General features: G+C 49.8%; 1 protein-coding gene across 4 annotated transcripts in view; it reads right to left on the bottom strand.

The window, feature by feature from the left end:
• FLNA (filamin A) overlaps window positions 1-13,161 on the bottom strand; it is a 98,253-nt gene that overhangs the window by 67,783 nt on the left and 17,309 nt on the right. For all 4 annotated transcript variants that reach the window (XM_061614247.1, XM_061614248.1, XM_061614249.1 and 1 more), the window contains exons 2-3: window positions 11,321-11,789; window positions 538-786 (exon numbers count right to left, since the gene is read on the bottom strand). In XM_061614247.1, coding sequence (XP_061470231.1) covers window positions 538-786; window positions 11,321-11,714 — 643 coding nt within the window. In that variant the 5' untranslated portion in view covers window positions 11,715-11,789. The remainder of the gene's footprint in view (window positions 1-537; window positions 787-11,320; window positions 11,790-13,161) is intronic.

Genomic DNA, 13,161 nt, shown 5'->3' with positions numbered 1-13,161 from the left:
GCACACTTAGAAGCAGCAGCATGACCTGCAGTGGGTGGCTGTGAGGTGGCTGCCATTTTGGATTACCCACAATGCCCCAATGTAGCATTGCTGTGGGGTATTGCAGGATTTTTTTTACTGTGGGTTGCCTTGCATCTGTCCACTGCATAAAGTAGTAACTAAACCAGGGAGGGGGAACAGGCCAATCCAGCATGGGTATCAGTACCCATAAGGCCCTTGGCAAATGCCAAGAAATGTTAGCCCCTGACATTAGGAATGCATCAGTGGCATGGACAGCCAACATGGAGGACTCCAGATGTTGCTGGACTCCAACACCCATCAGCCTCAGCCAGTGGTCAGGGATGATAGGAGTTCTAGTCCAATAACATTTGCAGGGCATCATACTGGCTGATCTATGGGTTAACACATGAAGCAGTGCTAGCATCCAGAGAGAGTCAATATTATAAGCACAGAAGTCAGAAAAGCCCTCCTTGCAAACCTTTCCAATTCACCCCACCACCACCACTGCAAATAACAGAGTGCTGGGCTTTCCCTTACCTGGGGCACAGCTGTCAACAAGAGCGCCAAGTGCCCGGCCACTCTGCCAATCCTTGCTGAAGTTGGTGATGGGCAACTGGGGCAGTTTGTTTTGGATCCAGCCCAGTAGCCGCTGTTTGGGGGTTTGTTTCTTGGCCTCTTCATCATCTTCCTCATCCCACATGGGCATAGAGATCGAGTAGTGCAGGATGAGTGTCCAGATCAGACCCAGGATCAACTTCAGGTTCCCATCCACAATAGCTTTGCTGTCTGAGAACAAGCCAGAAGCCCAGTTCAGTATTCGCAGAAGAGAACAGTCACCTAGACTTTCTGCCCCAGGGAGGCCAAATCCCCCTCAGGGAGATTCTCAGCCAGGTCTGAGGAACCTTTTGTCCTTTAGATGTTATTGGACCCCAACTCCCAACAGCCCCAGCTAGCACGGCTGATTATTATGGCTGATGGGAGCTCTAGTCCAGCAACATCTGGGGGGAGCAGTGGTTTCCCTGCTCTGTTCTAGGCCCACTGCTTGGAATTTTCAGCTCTCCTTTAGGAAGGCCAATCTCCTGCCTCTTCATCTGAGGAAATACAAGGATAAGTCTGCATGCAGTTCTACCCAATTACTTGCTAAGTAATGAGTATTCCCACCCTTCCAACGAGACCAGGCCAACTCAGTGAAAAAGGCACTGCAACAACCACGATGCACTAGGCACTTTATAATATTAAATCATTTTAAAATTTATTTATTTATTATTTGATTTATATCGGGCCCTTCCTCCCAGCTTAGAACATGCTATCTGTAGAAAATTATGGTCATTCTCCATTGATTTCCCTCCCACCAATGTCTGCAGGCCCCCTAGCCACAGAGTTTATCCCTATAAACCTATTTTACATTATTCCCAGGGTCTCAGAAGCATTGAGATTTCTATGGGATGAGAAAAGCCAGAAACTCCCCAAACAACTAAGACTGCAGAATTACTGCCACTATTAGATTTAGTTCAGTGTCCATCCCCAAGGACTCAGCACAAGTTCATGTTAGCCCAACCAACAACAAAATTAAGTCACTCCATGCCAGCTTAATCCTGCACACTGAATGCCCACCCAAAGATCAAAGTTCCACAGGTCTTTGATAAAGAATTGCTTGAACTGATGAATTTCTAAAATAGAGGTAGCTAACATGGTGACCTCCAGACGTTGCTGGACTACAACTCCCATCAGGCAATATGAGTCACAGCAACATCTGGAGGGCCATATGTTGCCCACACCTATTCTAGGGGAAGGGAGCCCCCCCATTGTGAGATGGCCATTGAAAGAAGGCCTATGCCCTTGCTGCTTAAATTTAGCACACATAGGTGGTACAATTAAGATTCTCCCATTTTTCTTAATGGCCAGGATATACAAAGCAGTGTGTAGCGCCTAACCTATTAAAATAGGACAGAAATCAGCCCCTTGAGTTGAGAGACAACCAGAGCCCAGTGCACATGCCGGAGCACTGGCATATGCTCTGAATCCCACTCTTAGAAGTACACACTGGTTCTCTTTTAAAAATCAGTGTGTAGAGCTGCTGCACAGAACAGCCACAGCCACAACCTGAAAGGATTAGGAAGGTCTGATTCACAGGCATTATTCCTGTGGCAACAGATGATAGGAGGAAGCAGTCCCTCCCTTATATTGTATTGTTCTAAGCCAATTAGTCACCCCATCTGGGACAGCCCTGCTTGAGGAAAGCAAATGGTTAAGTAAGAATAGTTTCCAGATGACCAGACGTCAGTCACATCTGTGCCATATATTTGAAGCAGTATTACACCACTTTGGGTTCTTCCCCCAGAGAATCATGGGAACTCTAGTTTGCTAAGGGTGTTGGAAACGATACCTTTGTGAAGGGTCTCCTAATAACTCTCAGCCCCCTTAACAGCTGCAGCTCCCAGGATTCTTTGGGGGAAGCCATGGCTATTAAAGTGATATGATACTGCTTTAAGTGTATACTACAGATAGGACCACAGGTACAGCAATATTTCCAGCCCAGTGCTAAGTTGCCAGAGAATGGGTCCATTGCTGCCACTGCACTGACCAAGCAGGGATGAAAAGACAGAAAGCAGACTTGTAGCCACACCACAGCCACCAAGATCAGCATAACTCAGCAAGTTTGTAATGCTTTCAGGTCAACTTTTCAAAAGTAGTTTGCATAAAGTTTGTGACTGTCAGTATGAGGCAATGGCAGGGCACTGAGATCAGGGAGATTTGGGTTCAAATTTCTACTCAGCCATAAAGCTCACTGGACAACCTTGAAGATGTCATTCCCTCACAACCTAACCTACCTTACAGGGTCATTGTGAGGAAAATTGAGGGAGTAGGCGCAGAGTGGTAAGCGGCAGTAACACAGCCAAAGCTCTGCTCATGGACGGAGTTCGATTCCAACAGAAGGAGGAAGTCAAAACTCTGGTAAAAGGGGTCGAGGTCCACTCAGCCTTCCATCCATCCGTGGTTGGTAAAATGAGTCCCCGGCATATGCTGGGGGGTAAAGAAAGGCCGGGGAAGGAACTGGCAATCCCACCCCATATATACAGTCTGCCTAGTAAACATCGCAAGACATCACCCTAAGAGTCGGAAATGACTCGCACTATAAGTGCAGGGACACCTTTACCTTTTTTAGGGCCCATGTATGCCACCCCAAATTCCTTGGAGGAAGGGGAAATAAAGATATAATAAATATAATCAATAGTTAAAACAGGCAACCCTAAGTCAAGGTATTGAATGCATTTTATTTCTTTTCTATATCACCGTTTTCTCAAGACTAGCTCACGCCTGCCTGCCTGCCTCCCACTTAAAACTACTGCGTCAGATTAAGATTCAGGAATTAGCCACAAACAGGGCTGGCCCTACCATGAGGCAGAGTGAGGCAGCCACCTCAGGCAGCTGATTTTGGGTGTCGTGAAAGGGCAGCCAATTGTTAACTTTTTATTGCTGTATTTTTACTAATAGGAAGGGAAGAGGTATTTATGATTTTTTTTGCCTTGGGGCCAAAACAACATGTCCTTGGATACTATACACCCTGGCCTGGTGCTCTGCCTCAGGCAGCAGAATGTCTTGGGCCAGCCCTACATCAGAACAACTCACAAGGGTATCCAGTAGTTGAGTGGCAGATACAGAAGTGCTGGGTCCCTTTATGATAGTCATACCATGCCCCCTCACAGCCATGCCCCCTACTAAGATTATACAATAAAATGTGCTTGCAGTCTCTTGCTTTGTTTGGAGTTACTTCGAGTGATGAATGCAGGATGAGGGTATGTCTTTTTGAGGTTCAGCAAGATGAATACAATGTTGGCTTCCATAAGTCTCTTCTCAAGCGGCTAATACACTCTTCTTCCATACTGATTGGTCCATAGGACACTGGACTCATAGGGACCCTGCTCCCAAAATTGTAGGCGGTCTATGACACACCCCAGCAACCCTGGATGACTACACTCCTAAGGGTATCTCAAGAACTCCCTGCTCCCATACTAACCTGCCTTTCCCCTTAGGATATGTCAAGTATCTCAAACAGGTGCCCAGCCTGCAACCTCCTGAGGTTAGGTGGGTTGTAACGAAGGGTTAAGCTGCTTCAAGAGGTAGTGCCCTTAACCCTGGAATGCCTTTCCCAGGTCAATACTTCTGGTGTTGACCCTTTTGAGTTGTAAACACTAGGCAAATACAGTTTTATTTGCACAAGACTTTTAATTTTGTTTTGTTTATCCAACTGCAGTTTACATCATGTAAATGGTTACTGCATTTTCCCCATGACTTTAAATAAAAAGGTACAACATGTATTAAAACATAGAATTACTTCCAACGAGTCCGTTTGCACATTCAGCTGCAAGTCAACAAGTGTTGAACAATCTAGTGCTGCACATGCATGTGTGAAGTGGCCCTCAGAGCTAAGCTCAGTTTTGCTACAAAACTAGAAAGAAAGACAGCCTACAAAGGGTGGGGGCAGTTGTATTCTTTTGCACCACCCCCTTTGCTGGCCTCACTTCTGCCAAGCCTCTCAGTGTATAATTTCCATGCCTGCATTTTCATTAACTTTTATCAAGATTTGGTTTGCACAAGCTGCTGCGAATCCCACAGTATCTACCAAAATTACTTTTTGCTGCCTCAGTGCTTGAAAGAAGAACAGCAGAAATGCTCCATAGTGAAAGCATCATTCAGATGGCCCTTAATTCAGGTGTTTGGGCAAAGCCCTGTTTAGGCTGCCAAACATTTTGAAGGAGGATTGTTTTCAGTAGACACACAGACAGCATGCAGGGTTGGTTTGTATCAAGAAAGAGATTAGGAAAATCAGAAGATGCTCCATGAAGGGGATTTGGAGCAAAAAAGATAGGGGTGGGAAGTGGACAGTAGACAAGGGGACAACACAATTGGACTACTAAAGTGTCACTTGCGGAGACACTACAAAGGAATGCCACCCTTTGTACATGGCTAGAGGCAATGATAAAAAAAGGAGAGGGACTCTGGCCAGGGCCATGTGGAAGAGGACTGATGTTAACATAACAGGATTATAGGAAGCAAAGAATACACTGAATGCATTGGTCTCCTGCCAAGGTTAACCTCTTCAGAGACTAGATGCTGCAGCTGAATGGGGTCTAGCTATTCTCCCTCCTCCCAAATTCAGACAAATCTTAAGCAACCTTCCCTTAAACCACCAAGAGCTGGGCAGGCTTGATAAAACTCAGCTCCTACATACAATTCCTCATGCACTCTGTTGAACAGGCCAAGGCTCTGCTCTATATTACCTTGCCTTCAAAGCAAGATAGATGGGCCCAAGAGAAGGGCTTCCTCAGTTTTGGCATCATGATTATGGGCATTCCACCCAAGGGAGGCCCACCTGGCCTAATCACTGCTTGCCTGATATCATCAAGCAGTGAAGACCTGGCTATTTATGCATTCTTCTGCTTTTATGCATTTTATATTGTGCATTCTTTCATTCTATTTTTAAAGCCACCTTAAGGGTTCTATAGGATCCAGAACACAGAGTATGAAAGAAGAATTATATTCCAAATACAGTGTAGACGAGACTGCAGAAGAAAATCCAGGCAACAAATGGAAATGCAGCATGAATTGAAGTGCTTGTCTAGTCTCAGAAGCATAAAAGCCGTTCCTAGGCTGGAGATGGGATATTTGAGTGGCAGCCTGGTCTCCCAGCCACCATTTTCACTGATGCCTGCTATTCCTGACTCTGACATAGCAGCAGAACACCAAGCCCAGGATGCCACCACCATGACCAGTCATTTTGTTAAAGATAAGGCTAAGCACATCCTGCAACTGCAGAGGACATGAGAACTGCAGATCACAGTTGTAGCTGCAGAGGTCAGCTTTCATTACAGTATGAAAAAGCCACTTTCTAGCCCATATATGCTGATGCGTGGGAGCAACTCTGGCACAAGTCAGAAAAATTATTGAAGAAAACTTCTAATGGTTTGACCACAGGGCTTCAGTGCCCTTTACAGGCCGTAGCTCCTCCCCCTATGAAGGGGGGAATTATTCAAATTTGCTGAGCTTGCATAACTTATAGAGGTTGATGATTTTTTCTTCTTTTTCAATAAGAACGCACAATGGTCCGTGAAGGAAGTTAAATATCTGCCACATTCTTGCAAAATCTGCTTAAAACGCTTATATAGGGAATGCACTGCATGAAGTGACATAAAGCTCATGGCTTAAGATCACCACATGGACATGACCACACACACGTATTTTGCTATGTGTGATGTGAAGTCTCACTGGCTACAGCAGGATAGGGGCCCCTCCAAATGTGGCCCTCCAAGTCTCTCTATATGGCCGTTGGGAATCTCCCTGTACAAAACTCCCTCCCCAGCCACACATCCTCTCCCTAGGCCATGCCCCACCCTAACCAGCACTGCTCTGCATCCTCCGTCACTGTTTTTGCCTGGCCAGGATGTGTCCTTGAACTCTTGCTCATCTGGATGGAGACTAGAGAGGCGAGTGTGTGCAGAAAGTAGCCCACTGCACAAAGATACATTTTTTATTTGTTGTTCCATGCACTTGTGCTTCTGGCCCCACCTGGTGGCATGTGGCCCTCTGATGATTGCCCAGACGGGAATGAGGCCCCTGGGCCTCAAAAAGGTTCCCCACCCCAGGCTACATTTTCCTAGCATCCACCCGTCTGCTACGGCCACACAATATACGTGCACAGATCCAACAGAGGTTTCACGCCATTCCCTACTCTAGCAGTCTCCAAGTAGTTAAGTGGCATGCAACACAGCCCTTGTGTTCTGCTAGGGAGCTGCTCATACAGGCAACAAGAACAGCAGGCGCTTCCAGGCCTCTCCATTCACACCAACCCCCAATTCTAGTTCTGCCTTCCACATCCAGTGAACCCTGCGCAGGAGGAACATCGGAAAGGACCTGCCTCAAAGCCAGAGACAAGTACAGTCCTATCAAACTGAATTAAGCTATAAATTGCAGAATAAGCATTGCCAGACAGGGCATGAGGATCAAAAGGCCTTTAAGACCCAGAGGCTGGTACCCACAGGGAGCGGCAGGTGAGATTTATAAGCATCCGGCAGGCGGGAAGAGAATCCTCTCCAATTATGTGCGCCCAGACGAGACCTCCCACTTCAGCTTTTATTTGGAGATCCAGAGCAGATCTGTCTCTCTGGCAGGGTTAAATGCTGCAGCTTTCCCTGCCACTTTTTTTTTGGGGGGGGGGAGGGAGAATGCAAGCCATCCCAGCCACCTCCCCACCCAGCTCTGCCCCGCCCACCCAGCCATACAGCAGACCGCTCCAGCATTTTTTAGCCTTATATGGAGTGGCCGACAGGCAGCGGCTCCTCTATCCCAACAGGATCTATCCCCTCCCCCTCTATCCCCTCCCTCTGGAAGGAGGGAACAGCCCCCTCCACATGTTAGGCCCTGGCCCTTCCCTCTCTGCCTGTGAGCCCCCCCCCACTACATCCTGCCTCTCTGCGAAGAAGGGAGAAGGACCTTCTCACCCCATCCTCCTCCTCACTCCAAACCAAGAGAGGAGGAGCCAGAGCAGACAGACAAGGCAATCTGACACTGAACAGGGCAGGATGGAGGCTGGTCTCTGCCAATCCCATTCCCAATGAGGTTGCCCCTCTTTAGCACATGCGTACATACACAGCCATGGGGTTCCTCATCTCTAGCCTGCACACGCCCTTCCACTTCTCAGCAACTGCTGCCAGGCCTGGTGTGAGTCAGTGTCTGTGGCCCAATGACTCAAAGCTGAATTCTCATCTCCCACTGTCCTCTGTCTCTTCTTGCAGGCTGCAGGGGCAGCAAAGAGAACACGGGTGGGAAGCATCACTGGACCACAGCTCCTGCCATCCCTTGACCATTGGCCACACTGGCTAGAGCTGATGCAAGCTGGACTCCGACACTATCTGGGGCAGGCACAGCCCCCCCATCCTTGATTAGAAACTCAGTTTTGGGGAGCAGGGAGACAGACAATACCTGCTTAGGTGGACTCTCTCTTCCCATGCAACCCAGGACAACTTTACAACTGCTGCACATGGCCACCACATTGCTATGTATCTAGCAAGCTCACCGCAGCAGCCAATCGAATCCAAATTGTCCCACCATCACCAGCTCACAGCTATGTAGGAACAATGGAACACATGCAGCCAGAGCAGACTCTGTTTTAGTTCCCTACTCATTCACGCATACACAGCTCTAGGGACCTAGCTGGCTTTGTACCTCAATCGCCACCACCACAACGTAAGATCGGAGCCCTTATAAAACAATAAAGCCTTTAAAAGCTGCCTCTGTATTACACTTTACCCCATATTGACCCCAAGGTATGCAGTCCTTGGCCAGGTAGACAAGGGTCAGCCTGCTCTTGAACCACCCCAACATCAGGTAACGCAGGCCTGCACAATTTCTGACACAGCCACTTAATCATATTGGTATCGAAGTCTGCTCCCTGCATTTGCAACCTTGGACAAAACAATAGAAGGGTCATGAAGTCCCTGCTGGGTTGCATGCAGCTTGCAGAGCCACCACTGTGAGAAGATCTTATTCTAGTGCATGCAAGGACCTACACAAGTTGGGGTTTCCATATATTCCAGACCGATACAGGGTCTTTACCCAAGTGGGATAGCATGGGGGGGGTTATGGTGCTCAGGAAAGGGACTGGGGCATCAGTACAGAAAAGTTCTCCCGCTGACATTGGCAAGATGGAACATGTCTTGACACCAGTGCCATGCTAGCAGCCAAGAGACAGCAATAGATGATGATAAGTATCCCGAAATAATTTATGTTATTATTCTCCTACCCTAGTTTAGGCACTAAACCAGCCTTCCCAAGCCTGGTAGTCCAAAACATCTGGAAGGCAACAGGCTGGAGAAGGCTACACTAGGCAGAGACCCTCTTGATTGTGTCACATAAAAAAAAAAAGAGTGGGAGGCTCCATGCCACCTGCCCCTCTCCTGAGACTATAGGGCTGATATCCCCTCCCCTCCTTAATCTATACACTGGAAAGTGCTATGGGCAAACATCAAAACTACAGACTGTCCAAACCCCACGCCCAGACCCTGGATCAAGCCCAACAGTGAGGATGTCCAGACCCAGTGAACAGTGTGGAAACAGCAGGTGCTGCAGCATTGCTGAAGTTGAGCAGGCATGGCAATCTGAATGGGAGGCACTGGAAGCCCCATGCAAGAGTGCAGCATACATATAGTTGTGGGGTTGGTTTTTTGTTTTTTGAAGAGCTAACATCCAGGGACACCCACATCAATGAGTCATATCTAAACAAGAATCTGTTTCTTCCGCTACCAGACAATGCAAGGGCTGGGCTGCACAGGGCCAATGTTGCAGTCCTTTGAGGCACACCCATCCTCATTTCTTGCTACATGGAGCTTTTAGTAGGGGAGCCACCACCAGTCAGTCCAAACCTAAATGGCTTCTAAGAAGGCTTCCTTTTCTAGGTCCTCAGACCATAAGAGCCAAGCATCCAAGTCAATGGCAATGGCCCCAGTATGGAAACTATTGCAGGCATTACCCATTTCCAGAGAAGGCTGCCCCAGCCGCCAAATCAAGTAGCAGAGGGCAATTAATAGTCATTTGCTTTCCATATTGCTGCCATAATATGACACTTGAACTTTTGCTTGAGATGCTGGTGGTGTCTGCTCATCCCCTGCAATGCGGCAGTACAAGGAGAACGGCAAGGGCCCTGGAATTTAGTCTACCTTTCTCTCTATCCTACTTCCAAGGCAAGATTCTACAACTTGGTTCCCACACAGCTAAGCCATGGTTTAAATTGAACCTTAGGCAAGATTTAGTGTTTTGTGCAAATCCAACCCAGTACTTTAACTATGGTTTATTACCTATGGTTATGTCAGCAAAAAATAAGCTATGGTCTTGTTGCTGGCTTGCTTACTTTAACTATGGTTTAGTGTGACTTGTGAACCCTGGCAGTTCCTTAACTATGGTTTAAGTGTCAGCAGCTTCAGATGTATGGAGGGACAGGTAGGAAACTTCTGCCCCTTCCATAGGCTGGATTATTGAGAACACTAGCTGAGCTAGGGGCCCCATTTGAAGCTACAGCTGGTAACTTTCTGTAAGGAATACATAACAGGGGCAGGTCATCCACCAAGACCAGTCCCCAGACTGTGCAGCTGCACCAGTATCCCAGGCTACTATATGGCTGAAAAGACACAAAAGATGTCATGCAGTTTTGACATCTTTCCTTAAGGCAGAGTCTTCCTCCAAACTCTGCATAGACCCAGACTACCATATCCCACAGAGGACAGAAGACAAAGGTTTCAAATACCTAAAGGTGCCGGTATTGTCTGGATCATCGAGGGGGTGGCGCAAGTGATCTGCTAACCAGAAAAACAGTGGCTCAACCTCGTCTCCTTCCCTCCCTCCCCTCTCGAACTGTCACAAGTTCTCAGCAACCTTGCTCTCAATCTGGCAGCAATTCAGGGTATTTGTGGGGGCGAGCGAGAGACGGGTGAGAAAAGATAATCAGCCGGCTGAGCCTAGAAAACGAGTGCGCTGGACATCGGGATATTGATCAGCAATTCAAAGAGCATAAGAAACTTGGGAGCCTCTGTAACAAGAGATGGCCCGGCACAAACGCCAGGACGCCCTGCCTCCGACTCCAAAATAGCTAACGGGCCGTTCTGGAGTAGAGTGCGCAGAGGTGGGCAAGGACAGAAAGGGTCGGGGGCGGAGGGAGTGGGCTGGCGGGTGCACTAATGCGAATGGAGGCCAGGGGGTAGGGGAAAGGGGGGGTCCCCCTTTTTCGCAGAATCCAGACAAAAAGCCTGAAACCGGAGCCGCCCCCTGCATCCTCCCCACCACGCCCAAATGTAACGTCCTATCGCCAGCCCCACCTCTCCAGAAGGCCCCGACCACTGAAGCCGCCCCTTTCTCTTTCCGCCCCCCCCCCGCAACTTACAAACGACTTTCTGCCGAAAGGCACCCCACGGCTGCAGGAACCGAAGCCCCATCTTCAAGGGAGGCCAGGCGCCCGATTGCACTTTAGCGTGTGCCCCCCCACGCCTCAGGCACCCACACTGCGAAGCTACGCACGCCCCCTTTGCAAGAAGGGCTCCGAAGCGCGCCCCCTACCTGGGCCTCGCCATGTAGAGGAGAGCGGGATGCCTTTCCAGTCTCCCAGTCTCTTAACTAGACTGTCGCCTCCGCCTCTCCCTCCAATGCCTCCTCCTACCGGCACCCCCTTCGGTTCCCTCTGTCGCCCCCCTCCCCATATCTTTGCGCGTTCTCCCCACGGGAAAACACACACACACACCCCTTCATTCCGCGTCGCTCTTTCACAGGGACTCACCAATGGAGACCAGCTTGATGTTTTCTCTTTCCAGGAACTCCAGCGCCACCGACACGTTCTCCAGCTGCATCTGCCGGAAAGTGGGGCGCGTGTTGTACTTGCGCCCCATCTTCTTCTGGCTCAGAACCTCGAGCAGCGCGATGAGGCGCAGCCCGTCGCCCAAGTCCGTCTGCAAGTTGGCGATACGCTTGTTGACACATTTGAGGTGCTCGTTACACCAGCGAGTAAAGGTGTTCTGCTGGATCTTCTTCCAGGGCGCGTCCTCCGCCAGGTCCTTCTCGGTGGCCGGCATCTCCGCGGCGACCTCCCCCTGGTTGCTGCTGCTGCTACCACCTCCACCGCCAACTCCGCCCGCTCCTGCGGCCTGATGGAGTCGCGCTTGAGAGCCGCTCATTATAACGGCTGGGCTTGGGGTGGGTGGGACCCCGGGCGCTGGGTAGGTTGGGCCCGGGATTAAAGGCACAGGATCCTGTGGAAGGAGAGAGGGGAGGGAGGGCGTTAAGTCAGGCTAGGTACAGCCAGCAGCGCAAGGTGATCCTCACAGCGGTGGCACCCGAGGAAGAAAGGGGGCTGCCAAGAGATCCACCCCCTCCCCGCGCGCGCGCCACCCACCCACTCACTCCTCTGGGCGGCAGGGACAAGGCGAAAGCGGCCGGCAAGTTCACTGAGCCTGGGCTCTAAGGCTGCAAGGAGGCGAATCACGCGTAAAGCTTAGGCAGTTGAGCTCCGCCGGGGCGGCGCAAGGGAAGTTTCGAGTGCCGCCAAGCTGCGCACATCTTGAGATGTTGCTGGCCGGATGGGCGGGGCAGGGAAGCCTCCCTGTAATCTTGCGCACACTTACTTGGGATGAAATCCCAATTGGAAAAGTGGGGTTTACTCCTGAGTAAAGATTATATAGCACTGAGGTGTAAAAGTGCCCAGCTCCCTAAGCTGTAAGGGCAAGTAAAACTTAGGTAGGCTAGAGAGCGATCCGGGAGGGGGAGGAGGAGGAGGAGGAGGAGGAGGAGGGTGGGGCAGATCTGCGAAAACTGCAAGTGGCTGACTGGAAAGTTATTTATCAGTCATGTCAACCCAAAGTAACTTCCATGTTCAGAAGCAGTGTACCTCTGAAGAGAAGAGGCGGGTGCAAAGGGGAGGAGGTTGGCGGGATGCCTGATGGTAAACTTCCCAGATGTGGCTGTCGGAAGCAGGGTGCTCTGGGCTAGATCTCCAGCCTCTTTGGCCTCATCCAGCAGAGGGATCTCTTCCGAAGTTCTTACAAAGCATGTTGGCCTGCAATTGAAGGATGCCAAACTCCGTTCCTTTTCATGCGGGCTGGGGGAGGGGTGGGCCTTTGGAGAGGGGAAGTGAGCAAAATAAAGAGGTCGGCCGCAGCGTGGAGAGGGATGTTTGGGAATTCCAGACGAGCTGATTCACAAGCCAGACACTGACCCAGCCACCCTCGCTCATTCTACACCTTTGAAAGAAGGCGGGAGACGGAGGAGTAGTTTGGGAAACGAATGGAGGGCGCTCCATGGCTTCCTTCCTCCCCGCATCCTTTTCAAAGGTGAGGCTCCCGAGCACCAGGACGACGATCCGGGGAATGTTGTAGTGGAAAGGTGGGGAGGGTGAGAGTGAGAGAGGGGAAGGATACGGACGGTAGGGCATCCCCTGGAAGATCTAGCCCCGCCAAGAATTTGGGATTTAGACACACATACACACAGAGCCGTTGCGGGGGTGGTGGTTTAAATTTTCCTCCCCCAATTTTTTAAACAAATAATAATTAAATGTATTATAGGGGGAAAAAACCCCACTTTTTGATGCCCCCCATAACGTTTAGGCCTGCACACAAACATTCAACA

The sequence above is a fragment of the Rhineura floridana genome, chromosome 3 (genome assembly GCF_030035675.1).
Source record: "Rhineura floridana isolate rRhiFlo1 chromosome 3, rRhiFlo1.hap2, whole genome shotgun sequence".
Lineage (NCBI taxonomy): Eukaryota > Metazoa > Chordata > Lepidosauria > Squamata > Rhineuridae > Rhineura > Rhineura floridana.
This window is presented reverse-complemented; position numbering and strand designations above follow the sequence as displayed.